The 19,106-nt window shown below is 44.3% G+C and overlaps 1 protein-coding gene across 1 annotated transcript; it reads left to right on the top strand.

Moving 5' to 3' along the window:
* Window positions 1–2,391: 2,391 nt before the first annotated feature.
* Window positions 2,392–9,678, top strand: asb14b (ankyrin repeat and SOCS box containing 14b). Its single transcript, XM_052092255.1, has 10 exons — window positions 2,392–2,458; window positions 3,041–3,169; window positions 3,264–3,316; window positions 3,425–3,556; window positions 3,658–3,816; window positions 4,199–4,444; window positions 4,782–4,959; window positions 7,306–7,849; window positions 8,474–8,627; window positions 8,848–9,678. The coding sequence occupies exons 2-10, from the start codon at window positions 3,057–3,059 to the stop codon at window positions 9,024–9,026; spliced, it is 1,758 nt and encodes a 585-aa protein (XP_051948215.1). The 5' UTR covers window positions 2,392–2,458; window positions 3,041–3,056; the 3' UTR covers window positions 9,027–9,678.
* Window positions 9,679–19,106: the final 9,428 nt, after the last annotated feature.

The following is a 19,106-nucleotide window of genomic DNA, read 5'->3' on the forward strand; positions in this document are numbered from 1 at the left end:
TCATTTATTATACCATGTTATAAATAACTCTTTTTGCATGGAATCAAAAACATTCTGATTTGTGTGTGTCTCTTTAAATGCAAATGAGCTGCTGCTCCCCAACCGCTTTCCGGAAGAGGGCTGTGCCTTTACAGCTCATGCATCGGTTACTACAACAACAACCAATCAGAACCTTAAATACTGGAGTTCAGGCAGGGCTAGACTGGGAAGAGAAATCGGCCCGGGATTTTACATAGCAACTGGCCCAAAAGTTGAGCGGGGGGGTGTTCGCTGTCCCTTTCTGCATATCGCGGAAGGGAGGCCGAGAGAGACAAAGCCAAGATTTCAGTTCATTATCGTTACAATTTATCTTGCTACTAATACCAAACATTATAATTTTGACTATTACAGAGGCAAGTTTCCTAGTTAAACTTAGTCTAACTGCAGTTGTGTCTGTGTGTACTTCATAATAAACACTGACGGCACATTTTTCCTCTAGAAATGCTCTGAGATCAAACGGAGCCTGTCTATGTGCGTGTTTATGCAAATAATTATCGGGATTTATGAATAAAAAAAAATACGAGTATGAACACAGAAAGTTGTTAACCCCTCAGGAAAAGACGCTGTGGGTTTTTCGCTGATAAACATCTGCAGTCATTTGCTGTATTTAGTTCAAGTTTTTACTGTATTAATTAGATAAAAGTAATTTACTGTTATTAATGAGTGATGTCACCGAAATTACCCATGATGCAATGTATATTACAGTTAAATACTGTATGGTTATATTATAGTAATTTACTGTTCATTTTACAGTTATTTACCGTATATACTACACTATGGGTTAACAGTGTACATTCATGGCCTTTTTCTGGATGGAGCTTGGCAGGACAAGAAAAGACAAGAGTATTTTCCATGTTTGACCTAATGTAATTAAGAAACGAACATTTTTGAGAAAATCACATTTTTTCACCAAAAAAGAAAAGAAAATTCTCTCATCATTATTTCACCCTCAAGTTGTTCAAAAATGGTATGACATACTTCAGTGGATCACCATTTACTTTCATTGCATGGAAAAAGGATGCAATGAAAGTGAATGTTGAGTGAGACTGTCATTCTGTCGAATTGTGTTCCATGTAAGAATGAAAGTCATGTGGTTGGAACAACATGAGGGTGAGTAAATAATAAAATTATTGTCCCTTCAAATGTGTTCTTCCATTCAGTGGAGTGTTGGCTGAACAGTCTCCCAAAGTTCACTTTGATGCAGTTACTGTGAGAGATCAAATCAATGTTATTTGATGAATAATTACGTCCATTCTGTCACTTCATAGACTTGTAGTTCCTTAATGAACAGTAAACTCTTCTAACCTGTCTTTAGTGGACAAGAGGATAATGGAGCAGTCCCACAAAATCTATGTGTGTCCCCTCTACAACAACAGTGAGCATATATGGACACTGTCCACCACTGGCCATGCAACCAACCTTGTCATCAGTATGCTCCTTATCAGCAAGCACCCTCAGCACTGGATCAAGAGATGTGTGGCTTTGCTTTGTCAACTGGATTATTAACACTGAAACCTTTGACTTCTGATCCAGCACTTTTCTTACCTTTCTGTTCATACATATGGCTTTATGATGTTTCACTGTTGAGCTACTTCTATTAAAAACATATCTGTACAGTTGATTCATCTTTAAATATCTTCAAAAAAAAAACAATCACTGACATTAAAGAAACAGACTCAAAATGGAAAATGATGTCATTATTTTCTCACCCTCATGTTTTCCCAAACCTGTAAGCTGTCTCTTGAGTGAAACACATAAGATGTTAGGTACCAGCAGCCTTACCATTAACTTTTATTGTAAGGGATAGAGCAGTGTCAAATCCACTATACTTAAAAATTTCTCCTCATGTGTTCCACCAAAGAGAGAAAGTCATAAGAGTTTGGAATGACATGCCGGTAAGTAAATGCTGAAAATTTCATTTTTGGGTGAACTATCCTTTTAAACTGTGTCTCTTTCTGGGGGATTGCTTTAGTCAATGGACAGCTTTCTGTTCCTCTTTAAGGAATATTCCTGGTTCAATACAAGTTGAGCTCAATCGACAACATTCGTGGCATAATGTTGATTACCACAAAATATAATTCCAACTCATACCTCATTTTCGAGGGTCGATTGAGCTTACTTTTTTATCCTTATTATTCCTTATATGTGCTGTTTTCAAGTAATTTAAAGAGCTCAAAAAAAGAAAGCGTGGCCCATTGCATAAGATTCATTCTTAAGTCAGCTGTCTGGTTGGGTAGAATTGCAAAACCGAGTGCCACGCAGAAGGTCAAAGCCAGGTGTTGGTTGGCTGGCCCAGGCCCCATGAGCGTATATTTTTAACTGCACATGGATATAAATAGGTGTGAGAGTGTAAAGCGACCAAAAACACAGTATAGATACAACTGCCACGAAAAACAGCAGCAGTTCCTGTTGCCTTAAGGTAGAATGATCATTTGCCTTTTAATTATATAAATAGATTTCTCTTCCTGGACATTTTGTGGAAATCTAGATCAAATTTTGCATGGGATGGAGTAATGCATGTTTTCAAAATAGTGTCAATGTAATTATTTTATCATCATTAGTGTCTTGTGATGTTTGGACATTAATCCTTGCACTAAAAGGGCCATTCTTTGCAGCAGCCTATTGGTTTGTAATGCAACAACAGTGTAGTTTCTCGTACATTCTCTTGAAATCCAACCCAGCATGGTAGAACTAGAGCAGATATTTTCAGCTTCTACATATGGCTATTATGAACCAGCTCTTGTACGCATGTACGTTACAGTTTGTTTCTAATAAATAAAGTCATACCATAATGTTTACTTCAACAGTCAAACTACATTGATGTGCTGTCATACTATTATCTCAAAACATTTATAATGATATAGGCATACTGTCTTTTTCTACATATGACCAGTCAGTTTATTGTGTTCCTGTGGAAAAACTAAACAAAAACACAATATAAAAGGGGTCACATTAGGGGGGGAAATCGTATTGACATTCTGATTTTTGGATGCCAATTAAGAGTTTAGTAGTTCATCATGGAGGAGGTTTATGATGCTGCAGAGGATGATTTGGACGAGGATGAGGCCACTCAGTACATGATTGAGCAAAGTCTGTTGGAGTACAGCAAACATGCTGATTCATCAAACAGGTACAGCTAAATCACTCTGCATTTAATATTGTATTATCTATCTCTATGGATAACTACAGTATATAATTAAACACTTTGCTGTCATGTGCCTTAGTGAACTATTAGACTGCATAGACCACGAGGAAATTTTCACTGCTATACAGGCTGGTAGGAGCTGAATTCTCTCAGATCACCATCAAAATTATCAGTGCTCAAATACAAGAGCTGCAGAATGAATGGAATGTGCGTGCTGTTCTCTTTCATGTCTAATGTCAGGTAATGAGGAAGCTCTGAAGATGCTGGTGCAGTGTAAGGAGGCTCTGTCTAAAGCAGACAGTAGGGGCTGGATCCCACTGCACGTGGCTGCAGTACAGCAGAAGAGGAGCATTCTTGAAATCATTTATGCAGGTAAAGGAGATGCTCTGTATTTGCATTATGATGTGCATACATTTAATCTCACTAAGACAGAGAAATTGTTTAATAATTGCTAATCAGAATTCCATATTCAGCATCTCCTCAGGGGTCAGGGCAGTGCCGTACTTTGAGAGGGGAGACTCCGTTGTTTCTTGCAGCTGTTCATGGTCTTAGAGAGAATGCCACATTCCTGCTACAGAATGGCTGTGACCCTGATTGCAAAAATGATGATGATGAGTCGGCATTGGTTGCAGGTGTGGAACACTGTGCTATTCAGAAAAGCAGTTTTGAAAACAAAGTTTATTTTTGCAATTCAGTTTAATATGACATGCTTTAGCTTTAATCACCCTCATGTTATTCCAAACCTGTACAACATTCTTTCTTGATGTTATACAGGATTTTTTCCATACTCTGAAATTAAATGTGATTGAGGCTAATATCACTTTTTGTTTTCCACAAAGAAAAGAAAGTCATACAGGTTTGGTACAACAACAACAACAGATTAAATTATGACAGAATTAACATTTTTGTGTAAACTACCCCTTTAAAATACCTTAGAGAATACATAAGTTTGCATTTTTTTTCCATCAAGTTTGATTAAGATACTGTATGAATTGTCTCTTATTCTGAAATCAGCCATAAATAATGACCAGTATGACTTGGCTCTACTGCTGCTACGCTACAATGCCACCGTGGACCAAAAAGGGAGTCTCCAAAGAACCGCTTTGCATGAAGCATCTGTGCTCGGCTTGGATAACTTTGTATATCTGCTCCTACAATCTGGTTCTGACCCAAATGCCATTGATGCCTGTGAACATACTCCTATAGGACTTGCTGCACAAGCTGGACATTTTAACGTTGTAGAGGTTCTGCTTCAGAAAGGTAATTTTTAGATGTGTGTTTGTGGATAGAAATTCATTACCTGCCTTAGTGATATAAAGTTTATTAAAGTTTATGCTACTCATAGCAGACAGATCTACTTGATAGATAATGTAATGATAGGAATTATCATGTTGTTATATAGGTAGTTGATTCATAACATATTCATTACCTCAAAATTTGTATGTGTATAAAAAAGCGTACATTTAAGGTGCTGTAACTGATCACCATTTCTTAATAGTTGTTCACTATTTTAATCTTTTTTAGTTCATGCCACACTGCAAAAGTGTCAACTGCCTTTATATTATGGAGTTCATGGTCATATTTCATTCGTTTTCAGGGGCCAGTGTGTGGTCCAAGCCTAACACTCCTAGTTCACCCTCAGTTTTGTTTGACGCAGCAGCCTCTGGAAACCCTGATATCATTGCACTGCTGCTGGAGTACGGAGCCGATCCCAACATGCCCACACACACAGGCCATCTCCCCATCCATCGTGTAGCCTACCGTGGACATCTGCTGTGAGTGACACACAAGTAATGGGTTATTCAGTGCAGTGTTCAGCCTTCCCTGGAAAACAAACAAACACACACAAAAAAAAACTTTTTCTTCAGTAAAAACATTTTTCAATAAAAATATCTAAAGATCTGTAAAACAAGAAGCAAAATTGCATAAGGTATTATGATATGTAGAGAATATATCTTGAATTAAGTTTATTTTTCTTATGACATAAGCAAAGAGTTTTTTCTTGTTTTAAGCATAAATCTAAAACAATATTTAGTGAGGCCTTTATGCTTAATGGAATAGTTCAACGAAACATTAAAATTCTGTCACCGAAGTTGTATGACTTCCTTTCTTCTGTGGTACACAAAAGAAGGGTTTTAAGGATGTTCTGTTCGCTGCCATCAATACAATAGCGGTTGATAGTGACTCACTTTAAAGCTTAAAGTTTGCATCAGTGTGATTATGATTAGTCAGAGCGTCTAAAAAAATTAAGTGTTTCTGAAGGCATAAGAAGCTTTTGGCAAGAGACAGCCTAATATTTAAGTTGTTTTACAGTGAAAATCTTGACTTCCGCCATAGCTCTCCTTTGCACATTCATAAGTTGGCCTGCATCGAGAGAAGCTCATTCACAATAGTTCATTCTTACACATTTTAAAAGCAAAAAGAACACTAAATAGTTGAACACATGCGTGAACACAACCATACACTTCTATCATGAACTCATGATTAAAGGAGAGGCATGGAAGAAGTCAAGATTTTCACTGTACAATAACTTACATTTTGGATTGTTGTACCTTCAGAAGACCTGGAATATGATGCGCAATTTGCATGGATATACTTTTATGACTCTTTTGGGTCCTTTTTTGGGTTCTCATCTGCTATTGTATTCAAATCAGCAAATTGAACATTCTTTAAAGCAATGTTTTTTCGGATGCAGCGTATATTTTCATACAATCATTATTGTATGAAAATTATTCGACTATTCGAGTCGAAAGAGAATGGATAGGGGGAGAAAAGAAAAATGTAGAGAGAGAACAGATTAAAAAGGAACTTTCCACTCATTCACTCTGTGGAGTGTAGGGACAAATGTCTGTTTGTTAATTTATTGTATGTGTATTGTCAGTCACTTAGGAGATCAAAGTTGCAGCTGCTGCTGCACAATTTCGAAAACACAAGATCTACCACCAAGACTTGTGTACTGCTGCTGCCCCAAAGAGCCTTGTGCACTGAGTGTATGCTAGCTAGGTTTGCTTTAGCCTGCTTGGCTAAATGGCATAATGAGCCGATTGGCTTGACATAATGCATGTGAGCGAGCTGATTGGCTAACAGATTTCAAGTTCAAAGAACCTATCAGCTTGCGGCAATCAGAATTTATCAGAATTTATTTCATCTCTGAATTTAGTCATTTGTAGACACACACATTTTTATAAAGTATAATTAGACTTGTTTCGGTCATAAACAACTTGGTGCTTTATCAGTGGTGGTTTAATAACTGACATAACAGGTCTGTGAACAAATCTGAAAAAAATAAAATGTTGGTGAACATATTCAAAAGACTTGAGTTACGAGTTAATGTCAGACAGAGCGACATCATCTGTTGACTGTTGGAGTTAATTCAATCCACTAAATAAATGTGGCATTTATTAAAGTAATAGGTTTTTGTAATGCTGGATATAACTTTAAACTAGAATTTGCTAAATGATTGATTAGTTTTCAATAGTTTTAGTTAATAAATGGAGAACAAAAAAGAGGAATGATTATGACAGATGAAGCATGTTGCCAATAAATAGACAGTTACAATAATATATGGTTTGTCTATATCCTTCAAGGGGTTTTGGTTATTTTTATAACACTATAAATGCTTATTATAGTGTGATGAGGAGGAGGGCGGGGCCGGGCCGTGAGTGCGCAGTGCCGGACCCCATTTGGGTTAATCAGCCGAGGAGAGGGATAAGGCCAAGCCGGATGTGGCTGTTCTGGAGAGAGAGAGCCACACACAGCTGACGTGTGTGTTTATGTTTGTGTCTTTTTACGTTTTTATTAATCATTATTTTGACTGTTCAGCCAATTCCAGCCTCCTCCTTACCCATTTAAACCCTGTTCCATGTAGAAAATGACAAGATTCTGAATAAATATTAGCTGGCTAGCTTGATATATGCATTTGTCATTTCCTTTTATTTATTTACAACAGATTGGAATTCATTAAACGCACACATCTTATAGTGTCATTGGGGGCTGAGCCCCTCTACGATTTAATTCCTAGAATTGATTGGGCCTTTGGTTCATGCAAATCTGTTTAAAATCTTACACTCTTTTGTCTCCATTGACACAATTCTCTATCCATCTTCTCTCTGATTTCACAGAGCACTGGAGCAACTGATACCAGTAACAAAAAAGGAGGTTATAAAAGAGAGTGGTATGAGCCCATTACATTCCGCAGCAGCAGGTGGTCACTCTCAGTGCCTGGAGCTGCTCCTGAGTTCCGGTTTCGACCCGAACTTCATGCTGCACCCGAGAGTGCGCAAGAACTATGACGATGAGCGCAGGTCAGCACTGTTCTTTGCCGTATCAAACAGTGACGTGCAGTCAGCACGGCTGCTTCTGGAGGCTGGGGCCATGCCAAATCAGGACCCTGTCAACTGCCTGCAGGTGGCCATGCGGCTGGGCAACTATGAGCTCATTAACACTCTGCTGCGATACGGTGCAAATGTCAACTACTACTCCCGTGTCAACACTACACACTTCCCCTCTGCTCTGCAGTATGCACTAAAGGATGAGGTGATGTTGCGCATGCTCCTCAATAATGGTTATGATGTGCAACGCTGTTTTGACTGTCCTTATGGTCAGGCCTCACATGTGCCTGTGGACTATGAGGGATGGAGCGCTACTGTAATTAAAGATGTGGTGGTAAGGCCAGTTTTTCTCTACTGTATTTCTGAGCTCTGCAAATAGATTTTAAAGGTATAAACACAAATGTATTATTTTCAAAGGGTATGATCTGATGTTTTAGAAGAAATAGTTTACCCAAAAATGAACATTTTGTCACAATTTACTCATCCTTATGTGATTCCAACCCTATATGACTTAATTTATTCTGCAGAACACAAAAGGATATATTAAAAAAAAAAAAAATCCCTGATTTCCATTCAAGTCGTTAGTGAACAAGCCTTTTTTCACATGCACCCAGGAATGCACACTGGAGAACTGTGGTGGAGGTTAATCAACTTATATTGAGGTTTTTTTCTCACCAAAGCCTGTCATATGGCTCCAGAAGACATGCATGGACTACTTTTATGACATTTTGGGTGCTTTTAATAAGCTTTAAAGTGAGTCACTATCAACTGCCTTGTATGGAAATCAGGGATCACAATTTTTTTTAACACATATTATTTTTGCGGCCTGCAGAATAAATAAAGTTGTATGGGATTGTAATGACATGAGCAAGAGTAAATATTGACAACATTTTAATTTTGGGTGATATATTCCTTTATGTTACAATTACCAAGTCGTAACACTCTTATCTTTGTGCAGTTTTGTGAGGTGATCACAGTGTACTGGCTCAAGCACATCTCAGCCCAAGTACTGAGAATTATGTTGGATTATGTCGATCATGTGAGTTTCTGCTCCAAACTGAAGAGTGTTCTTGTTGAGCAGAAACAGTGGCCAGAAATATGTAAAATACAAGGTAAGTCTTGGGTCACATCTCACACTGATGCCTTTAGAGAGATCCACAAAAGCTCTATGTATGAAATTTCATCATCAGCGTAAATTTATATTGTAAGTAGATCTGATGTATAGATCTCAATATTTCAATGTTATGATGAAAGTGATGAGTTACCTGATAGATTAAATTAAAGTGTATTCTAGAATGTTTAATTATACCCAGAATGTTCTGCTATCTTCAGAAAATGCTCGAAGCCTGAAGCACCTCTGCAGACTGAAGATCCGTGAATGTTTGGGGCGTTTGCGACTGAGGGCTCCCGTTTTTATCAGTTTCCTGCCTCTGCCAGCCAGTCTCAAAGACTACATTCGCTTTAAAGAGTATGATATTTACAGTAGAGGGAGTATGAATGAACAATTTTGATTTCATGGCAACTTTAAGAGTGTTAGTGTCATGTGATATGTAAGTATCTAACCAAACATGCAATATTTTACCACTATTTTATAATTTAAATGTTGTACTGACCGATATTAATTTCCAAGGGTGCAAACTATTCACCATTTGGCAAAATTTGCCAGTTTGAATTTAAAATGTCATGTACAGTACATGATTTGTTTGTCATTCATATCTGTGAATAGGGCTGAAATGATTAGTCAGGGCGTCTAAAAAAATTAAACACAATTATAAACAACACACATTATATCTTAAATACATCCTTTATTAAAGTTCAAATAATAAGGAAGCAGTTGTGTAAATAAGCTTGTCATTTCTCTGTGCGGTCAGAGCCGCTTACATTAGTCGCATGAAAAATTCACGAAGACGCTCATCCCTCGCCCCCACATGCTGCAGCTAGATTATAACATGATGACTCACGACGTAATGAATCATAATATACTGTGTGTCACGGTGTGTATCCTGTCGTAAATAAAATACGCAGATCTATTAAGAAGAGAGTTAGTTTTTTTAGTGAGTTAAAGATGGATCGATGTTAACAAAAAGGTGAGAGTGTAGTCAGCCCATTTTGCAATGCAAAAAAGGTTTTTGATTTGACCCCCCCCCCCCCTTATATATTCATGTAAATGTTTCATGCTGCAACCCCATTAAACTTTTTTTAACACATTTTTCTTCTTGTTATTCAATGAATGTTATTTACAGATATTTTTAAAAGATGATTTTTTTCTTTATTGTTATTAAGCACGTTTAATACAACCTTTTATGTCGAGGCACAATAAGTCGGTTAAGAGCCAATGATTAATTGTTGCAATAATTAACCGAATATTCAAATAATCGTTCTAATAATCGTTAGATTAGCCGATTATCAAAATAATCGTTAGTTGCAGCCCTAAATGTGAATGTGAAAACATTAAGAGCAATTTTTAGCAAATTAGGCTTAAGACAAAGAGCAAATGTGTGGATGCATGAAGGAACTGAATGAATGTAATAATCTGGCAGGCTTTTGAAGTAGCTTTATAAAATTCTATTTTATGAAAATTATCTATAAAAAAAAAAACACAAAGTAGAGCGTTTTCACCCAGATCAGAACTAGAACATGATGAGACCTGTGAATTGTGACTACTATTGTGCTTTTAGGTTTGGCGAGGACAGTGTCATATATTCTTAATACAAATATTATTAGTTAATAATTAAAAATAAATTCAAGATTTTCTCAATAATTTCTTTGTCTCTAATTAATTCTAAATTTTGAACAGCATCTCTTAAGAGTCTTCTTTTAAAAGAAACCATTTTATTTTTAGGTCCTTGTCAGACCTGTGCTCAAAAAAGAGCCACCAGTTAAAGAAATATTTTACGCACTCATTTACTCACCCTTATGTTGTTCAAACCCCAAATGTAGTTTTTTTTTCTTGGAACATAAAAACTGGTTGTGTGAGCAGCGAGCTGCGATTCACAAAAACTGTTCTTCTCATCTCTCAGAGTGTATGCTGTTGGACCTGTGCGCCGCTCACAGCTGCCCCCCCGGCTTCCGCCAACCGGCTTCCTCACTCCTCCGCTCTCACTACTCTCGACAGTGGAGCGGTCCCGGGTACCCGGCGGTCCCCCAGGTGGACAGAGCGGTTGCGATCCACCTGTGTCCCGAGAACGCCGCACCCTGGTGGGATCGCCCGGTGCTCCCCTCCAGGGCCTGTAAGATGATGTCGTTACTGACCTCCAAAGCCTACAGTGCCACCGGATAGACCGCTTCCGCCTTGCATGCCATGGCCCCTCCTGCCACCCACCAGGCCAAGGCACTTCAAAATCTGCACTTGGGTAGTCCTGTTCCTGATGTGCTGCAGGAACTGCACTCAATGACCGATCACGCCCCACGAGGCCACGAAGGTCCCAGTGCCAGCACTATGACGGTCGAAGGCCACCCTTGTGGTCCAGGAACGTTATCTATGGCTGGACCTGGTCGAGATGCGCTAGGTACACAAAACACGCTTTCTCAAACGCCCCCGTCTCCCAGCTCGGTCTATTCGGCGGCACTGTTGACAACTCCGCCCAGCAGTCTTCAGCGGTGAAGAAGAAGATGGAGGCCATCTCTTACATCATGCCCCGCCACAAAGCTGCCAGCATGGGCCACGCCCCGTCTGCTCGCTGAGGGCGTCCTCCTGCGGCTTTCAAAAAATGCGCAGCTCCGCCTCAACCCGGGCCCAGCTCTCAGCCCCTGCATCGAGCGCCCCGCAGGAAGCGCACGCCCCCCGCCTCACAAACTCCTTTGAGGACCCGAAAGGCTCCAAAGCGGTCCTGAGATGGATGACCCAGAGACTGAGACGTTTGCTCCGGAGCTGGTAAGCAGACCACTCCGTCCCCCGATGGAGGGCCTGGGAGAGAACCTTCAGTTAAAGGTACTTTCTGTACATTTTCAATAATAGAGCAATTTCCTCTTTCTCTGCGTCACCTGGCCCGCAAAATGCCGTTCTCACGGCACTCTGCCGCCACACCTCAACAGTCCCAGCACGGCTGGCCGGTTTTGACGAGTCTATAGGGTGCCTCCATGGGACCTCCTCCTCAGTCACTAACCCACCCCCTGCTGGGTGTGCAGAGCAAGGTAAGTGCTTCGAGACTTCTCTCAGCACCAGAGCCTCAGGATGTGCTTTTGCCTCCCGACACCACATTACCTGCTCCGCCCCACTGCGAAGCCCCGCAGGGTACGTCAAAAGTAATCGTCCCCTTAGTGCCCCTAGCACAGAACTTGGATATGTGGTTTTCACTTCCCAATCCATCACGCTGGTTGGCCAGGACCATTCGACTCGGTTACACAATTCAGTTTGCCAGGCCTCCGGCCCCCTTCCCAAAGGGGCGACCGCCTTACCGCGCAGTACACGGCGAACATGCCAAATCCCTGCATGCGGAAATCGCGACTCTCTTACTCAAAGACGCGATAGAGCCTCTCCCTCCAACCAAGATGAAGGGTTTCTACAGCCCTTACTTCATCGTACCCAAGAAAGGCGGCGGCTTACGACCAATCTTGGACTTGCGAGTTTTCAACCGGGCCCTGCACAAACTCCCGTTCAAAATGCTCAAGCAAAAACACATTTTAATTTGCGTCCGGCATCTAGATTGGTTCGCAGTGGTAGACCAGAAGGTAATTCCACGTCTCAATATTGTCTTAACATCGACCCTTCCAACGGTTCGCGTTCGACGGCCAGGCGCATCAGTACAAGGTCCTCCCCTTCGGCATGTCCCTGTCCCCTCGCGTCTTTATGAAGGTCGCAGAGGCAGCCCTTGCCCCGCTTCGGGAAGCATGCATCCGAATACTCAATTGCCTCGACGACTGGCTCATACTGGCCCACTTCCGAGAGTTACTATGCACCCACAGGGACCAGGTGCTCAGGCACCTCAGCTGTTTAGGGCTTCAGGTCAACTGGGAAAAGAGCAAGCTCGCCCCGGTTCAGAGCATCCCTTTTCTCGGCATGGAGTTAGACTCAGTTTCAATGTCAGCGCACCTCACCAATGAGCGAGCGCAGTCAGTGCTGAAATGCCTCGCCGCCTTCAGGCCGGGCACAGCGGTCCCTTTAAAACTTTTCCAGAAGCTCCTGGGGCATATGGCGTCCTCCGTGGCGGTCACACCACTGGGGTTTATGCATATGGAATAGCTTCAGCACTGGCTCCAGACACGAGTCCCGAGACAAGCATGGCACCATGGCATGCACCGTGTGATCATCACCCCCGCCTGCCACCAAATGTTCAAACCCTGGACAGACCTCTGCTTTCTGCGGACAGGAGTCCCCTTGCAGCAGGTGTCCCGACGTGTCCTGGTCACTACTGACGCCTCCAAATTGGGTTGGGGCGGCGTGTGCAATGGGCACGCAGCCATGGGCTGTTGGAAAGGGGCCCCACTGCGCTGGCACATCAACTGAGTTGTTGGATGTCCCTTTTGCCCTGTGGAGGTTTCTACCACTAATTCAGGGCAAACACGTCTTGATCCGATCAGACAGCACTACCACGGTAGCGTACATAAATCGCCAAGACGGCGTACGCTCCCGCCACATGTCACAACTCGCCCGTTGTCTCCTCCTTTGGAGCCAGCAGCTACTCAAGTCGCTGCGTGCCACTCACATCCCGGGCAACCTCAACGTGGTGGCGGACGCTTGGAGGCTTCACCCCCAGTCGGTCCAGCTGATTTTGGAATGGTTCAGCAAGGCTCAGGTAGACCTGTTTGCCTCCCGAGAGACCTCCCACTGCCCGAACGGAGGCTCCCCTCGGGGCAGACGCGCTGACACACAGCTGGCCCACGGGGCTGCGCAAGTACGCATTTCCCCCAGTGAGCCTTCTTGCACAGGTGCTGTGCAAGGTCAGGGAGGATGAGGAACAAGTCACTCTAGTGGTTCCCTATTGGCCCTCTCAGACTTGGTTCTCGGATCTTGTGATCCTCACGACAGCCCCTCCCTGGCGAATTCCCCTGAGGAAGGACCTTCCGAAGGACATCCGTAACCTAGACGTTAATAGTGCAATATTGTGTTAAGAGCCGCACGATTCTGGATAAATTGAGAATCACAATTTTGTTACTTCGAATAAAGATCACGATTCTCTCACAATTCTAAAGAAAAATGCTTATTTCAGTGATTTACAAAACCTGGATATATGGGTATTAAACAAAGTAACATATAATTTACTTGTTACGAATGAGGCAGCGAAGCAGACGAGGAGAGCGGATCTAAATGCAAGCTCGCTTTATTTAAACAGTCAAACCAATAAACACAAAGGAAAACCCTCAGTGGGGAAATAAACATAAAACTGAAAACACGAAGAGAACAACACTGAGAACTCGGGCAGGGAACACATACTAGGCTAACAACAACATTCAACGATAGACAAGGACTGAACCAAAAAACCAGGATATAAATACAAAAACATGGGACAAAGGGGCCAATGAACAAACAGAACACAAACTAGATGACAAGGTGATTAACAGAAACCAAAAGGCAAATTAACAAGGGCAGGTGAAAACAATGAACAGTGAACACGAGGGAAAACAAGACTGTGGAGCTACAAAAGGGACAAAAGTGAAAACTATGGAATAACAAAGGGACAAAAATGGAAAACAAAGGGGCAACGGTAAAACAAGACAAGGTCATACATAACATAGCCCCCCCTCTAAGGATCGGATCCCAGACGATCCTAAAAGAAAAAACACCAAAAGACAAAAAGGAACCCACAGAAAACAAAATGATGGCACCGGGGGCACAGAGGGCAGGCAGGAAGTCCAATGGGGCACAGAGGGCAGGCAGGAAGTCCAAGGGGGCACAGAGGGGCAGACAGGCATTCCAGGGGGCAACGAGGGGCAGACAGGCAATCCGGGGGGGCACAGAGGGCAGGCAGGAAGTCCAATGGGGCACAGAGGGCAGGCAGGAAGTCCTGGGGGCACAAAGGGCAAGGAAAGGTTCAGGTGGTCTGGGAGCTGGCCACTGGGCAAGGATAGGTTCAGGAGGCCTGGGAGCTGGCCACAGAGCAAGGATAGGTTCAGGAGGCCTGGGAGCTGGCCACAGGACAAGGATAGGTTCAGGTGGCCTGGGAGCTGGCCACAGGACAAGGATAGGTTCAGGAGGTCTGGGAGCTGGCCACCGGGCAAGGATAGGTTCGGTGGACCGGGGAGGAGGCCACTGGACAGGAACAGGGTCAGGGGGCCTGGGAAGAGGCCACAGGACAGGGGCCGGGTCAGGAGGCCTGGGAGGAGGCCACAGGACAGGGACTTCGTCAGGGGGCCCGGGAGGAGGCCACAGGACAGGGGTCGGGTCAGGAGGCCCGGGAAGAGGCCACTGGTCAGGAACAGGGTCAGGGGCCCTGGGAGGAGGCCACAGGACAGGGGCCGGGTCAGGAGGCCTGGGAGGAGGTCACAGGTCAGGAACAGGGTCAGGGGTCCTGGGAGGAGGCCACAGGTCAGGGGCCGGGTCAGGAGGCCTGGGAGGAGGCCACAGGTCAGGAACAGGGTCAGGCGCCCTGGGAGGAGGCCACAGGTCAGGGGCCGGTCAGGAGGCCTGGGAGGAGGCCCTAGAGGTGGTGAACTGGAAGGCTCGGGAGGCGGAGCCGTAGGAGGCTCGGGAGGCTCTGAGGGCGGAGCCGTAGGAGGCTCGAGAGGCAGAGCTGTAGGAGGCTCTGGAGGCTCAGAGGCCTCAGGGGGCGGAGCCGTGGGAGGCTCAGGAGGTAGAACTGAGGGAGGCTCAGGAGGCGAAGCCCTGGAAGGCTCTGGAGGGGGAGCCGTAGGAGGCTCGGGAGGTGGAGCCGAGGAAAGTGGCGCCGTAGGAGGCTCTAGAGGCGGAGGCCTGGAGGGCTCCGGAGGAGGAGCCATAGGAGGCTCGAGAAGCAGAGCCATAGAAGGCTCGGGAGACTTGAGAGGCGGAGCCCTGGAATGCTCGAGAGGCTTGAGAGGCGGAGCCCTGGAAGGCTTGAGAGGCAGAGCCCTGGAAGGCTCGAGAGGCTTGAGAGGCGGAGCCCTGGGAGGCTCGAGAGGCTTGAGAGGCAGAGCCCTGGAAGGCTCGAGAGACTTGAGAGGCAGAGCCCTGGAAGGCTCGAGAGACTTGAGAGGCAGAGCCCTGGAAGGCTCGAGAGACTTGAGAGGCAGAGCCCTGGGAGGCTCGAGAGACTTGAGAGGCGGAGCCCTGGGAGGCTCGAGAGGCTCGAGAGGCGGAGCCCCGGAAGGCTCGAGAGGCCGAGCTCTGGGAAGCTCGGAAAGCTCGGAAGGCGGAGCTCTGGAAAGCTCGGGTACTGGCACTGGCTCTTGGACGGACACGGCTACTGGCACTGGCTCTTGGACGGTCACGGCTACTGGCACTGGCTCTTGGACGGTCACGGCTACTGGCACTGGCTCTTGGACAGTCACGGCTACTGGCACTGGGACGGACAAGACCACAGGCGCTGGCTCAGGGACGGTCGAGGCTACAGGCGCTGGCTCAGGGGCGGTCGAGGCTACAGGCGCTGGCTCACTGACCTCTGAAGCGACAGGCACTGGCTCACTGACTTCTGAGGCGACAGGCTCGCTCACCATGGAAGGCGTGGGCGCTGGCTCGCTGACCGTGGCAGATGAGGGCTCTGGCTCGCAGACCAGGGCAGGCGTGAAGGGACGAACCACGGGCGAATGGAGTACCAACACTGTGGGAGGAGTGGCAGCACCATCCTCCCGTACGTCCACAGTGAGCGGCGATCCGCTGACTCGCAAGGTCTCCTCCACGAAACTGAGGAGTGTCCAGCAACCATTCGCCGGCGGCAACAGTTCCCTCAGAGACTCGTGTAAGTTACCCCGGAAGAATGCCACCAGAGCGTAGTCGGGGAAGTCAGAGATGCGTGCCAGCTCCAGAAAATCTTGGACGTGGTCCTCTAAAGGGCGGTCCTCCTGCCTGAGGCAAAGGAGCCGGTAATTCGCCGAGCAAGCTGCTAGATCCATGTGGTGGTCTATCATTCTGTTACGAATGAGGCAGCGAAGCAGACGAGGACAGCGGATCTAAATGCAAGCTCACTTTATTTAAACAGTCAAACCAATAAACACAAAGGAAAACCCTCAGTGGGGAAATAAACATAAAACTGAAAACACGAAGAGAACAACACTGAGAACTCGGGCAGGGAACACATACTAGGCTAACAACAACATTCAACGATAGACAAGGACTGAACCAAAAAAACAGGATATAAATACAAAAACATGGGACAAAGGGGCCAATGAACAAACAGAACACAAACTAGATGACAAGGTGATTAACAGAAACCAAAAGGCAAATTAACAAGGGCAGGTGAAAACAATGAACAGTGAACACGAGGGAAAACAAGACTGTGGAGCTACAAAAGGGACAAAAGTGAAAACTATGGAATAACAAAGGGACAAAAATGGAAAACAAAGGGGCAACGGTAACATTTAACATATTAACATTTATGCATTTGGCAGACGCTTTTATCCAAAGCGACTTACAGTGCACTTATTGCAGGGACAAGCTCCCCGGAGCAACCTGGAGTTATGTGCCTTGCTCAAGGACACAATGGTGGTGGCTGTGGGGATCGAACCAGTGACCTTCTGATTAACAGTTATGTGCTTTAGCCCACTACACCACCACCACTCCACAAGACAAGGTCATACATAACATTACTAGTGTTTCTGTCAAAATATTCTCTGCATCAATCTATGCAAAAATGCAAAAATGCAATAAAGTTGTAAATCAAATACCTAAATGTAACTATAAATATACATTTGTGAAATAAAGTTCACAAGAGGGCACAGTGAATACATTATAAACCAAACATCACCTTGTGATTATTGCAAAAATAAATAAATAAAATAAAATCCTGTTAAAAAACAGCATAAAGAGTAAAATAACTGCTGTTCAGAGCGCTGCATAATCATCGGGAAAAATGAGAGGCGGTGGAACATATTTTTACATCAACTAAAGTTGGTTTACAGATGTCACAGTGTTGAAGATGTGCTGTCCTAATTTACAAGTGCTCTTCATCAACTGTAAGCCTTTTTACTCACTGCGGGAGTTTTCCTCATTCATTCTTTTGCTGGTTCATTCAGTGTTTATATCCTGCCACAACGTGCATGAAAGCAGCGTTGCTACAGTCTAATGTCTGATCATATCACAGACATGGAGCAACAACACCCAAACTCACTTATTATTATTCTGGGAGATTTTTTAATAAAGCTCAACTCACCCGTGAACTGCCAAAATACTAACAACACATCACATGCACAACCAGAGACAGAAATATACTGGATTACTGCTACACCACTGTAAAGGATGCATATCACTCTCTCCCACGTGCAGCTTTAGTACTCTCTGATCTCTGTCTGGTTCATCTTCTCCCAACCTACAAGCAGAAACTAAAATCAGCTAAGCCTGTTGCAAGAACTGTAAAGAGATGGACCAATGAAGCAGAGCTGGAACAACAAGCCTGCTTTTACTGCACTGATTTAAGTGTTTTTGAGGCTGCAGCCACAGACCTGGACTAGCTCACAGATACTGTGACATCATATATCAGTTTCTGTGAGGATATGTGCATCCCTACTAGGACATTTTTAACATTCAATAATGATAAACCATGGATTACAGGAAAACTCAGACTGCTTCATCATGCCAAAGTGGATGCTTACAGAAGTGGGGATAAAATATTGTACAACCAGGCCAGGAACAAACTTACTAAGGAAATCAGAGTGGCTAAAAGAAGCTACTCTGAAGAGCTGAAAAACTAGTTTTCAGCCAACAATCCTGCATCTTGTGGAAAGACCTGAAAAGCATCACAAAGTACACGACACCTCACCCTCGCTCTGTAGAGTGTCAACTAATGGCTGATTAACTGAATGTGTATTACTGCAGGTTTGAAAAGCCCAGTCTCATATCCCTCCCCCGCTCTGATCTTCACTTCACACACACCAACAGCTCCTGCAAACCCCCTACTCCTCCCTCCAGTTACTCAATCTTCACTTATGATCTGTGAGGAGGATGTGTGCAGGCTCTTTTGGAAACCAAAGACTAGGAAAGTTTAGGCCCAGACTGTATTTCACCTGCCTGTCCAAAAGTCTGAGCTGACCAATTGGCCCCCATCATGACACAGATCTTCAATTGATCACTGGAGCAGTATGAACGTCCCTGCTGCTTCAAATGGTCCACCATCATTATGATCCCCAAAATTACAGGACTTAATGACAACAGAACTCTCTCTCTCACATCTGTGGTCATGAAGTCACATCACTGGACCCCTGCTGGACCCCCTTCAGTTTGCTTACCTACAAAACAGGTCTGTGGATGATGCTGTCATTATAGCACAGCATTATATCCTGTAACACCTTAACAGACCAGGGACTTATGCAAGGATCCTATTTGTGGACTTCAGTTCAGCCTTCAATACCATCATGCATGAACTTCTCTCAACCAAACTGACCCAGCTCTCCATGCCCACCCCTATCTGTCGATGGATCACCAGCTTTTTGACAGATAGGCAGCAGCTAGTATGACTGGGGAAACTCATATCCGAGACCCTCTCTATTAGCACTGGTGCTCCTCAGGGATGTGTTCTCTCTCT

Source organism: Xyrauchen texanus, chromosome 25 (genome assembly GCF_025860055.1).
Source record: "Xyrauchen texanus isolate HMW12.3.18 chromosome 25, RBS_HiC_50CHRs, whole genome shotgun sequence".
In the NCBI taxonomy this organism is placed as follows: Eukaryota; Metazoa; Chordata; class Actinopteri; order Cypriniformes; family Catostomidae; genus Xyrauchen; species Xyrauchen texanus.

Bases quoted from the DNA above. Each gene is read 5' to 3' on its own strand.
- asb14b (XM_052092255.1), top strand. From the start codon at position 3,057: ATGGAGGAGGTTTATGATGCTGCAGAGGATGATTTGGACGAGGATGAG. The intron at 3,817-4,198 runs GTGTGGAACACT...TTCTGAAATCAG, and splicing joins TGAGTCGGCATTGGTTGCAG to CCATAAATAATGACCAGTAT. The intron at 7,850-8,473 runs GTAAGGCCAGTT...ATCTTTGTGCAG, and splicing joins CTGTAATTAAAGATGTGGTG to TTTTGTGAGGTGATCACAGT.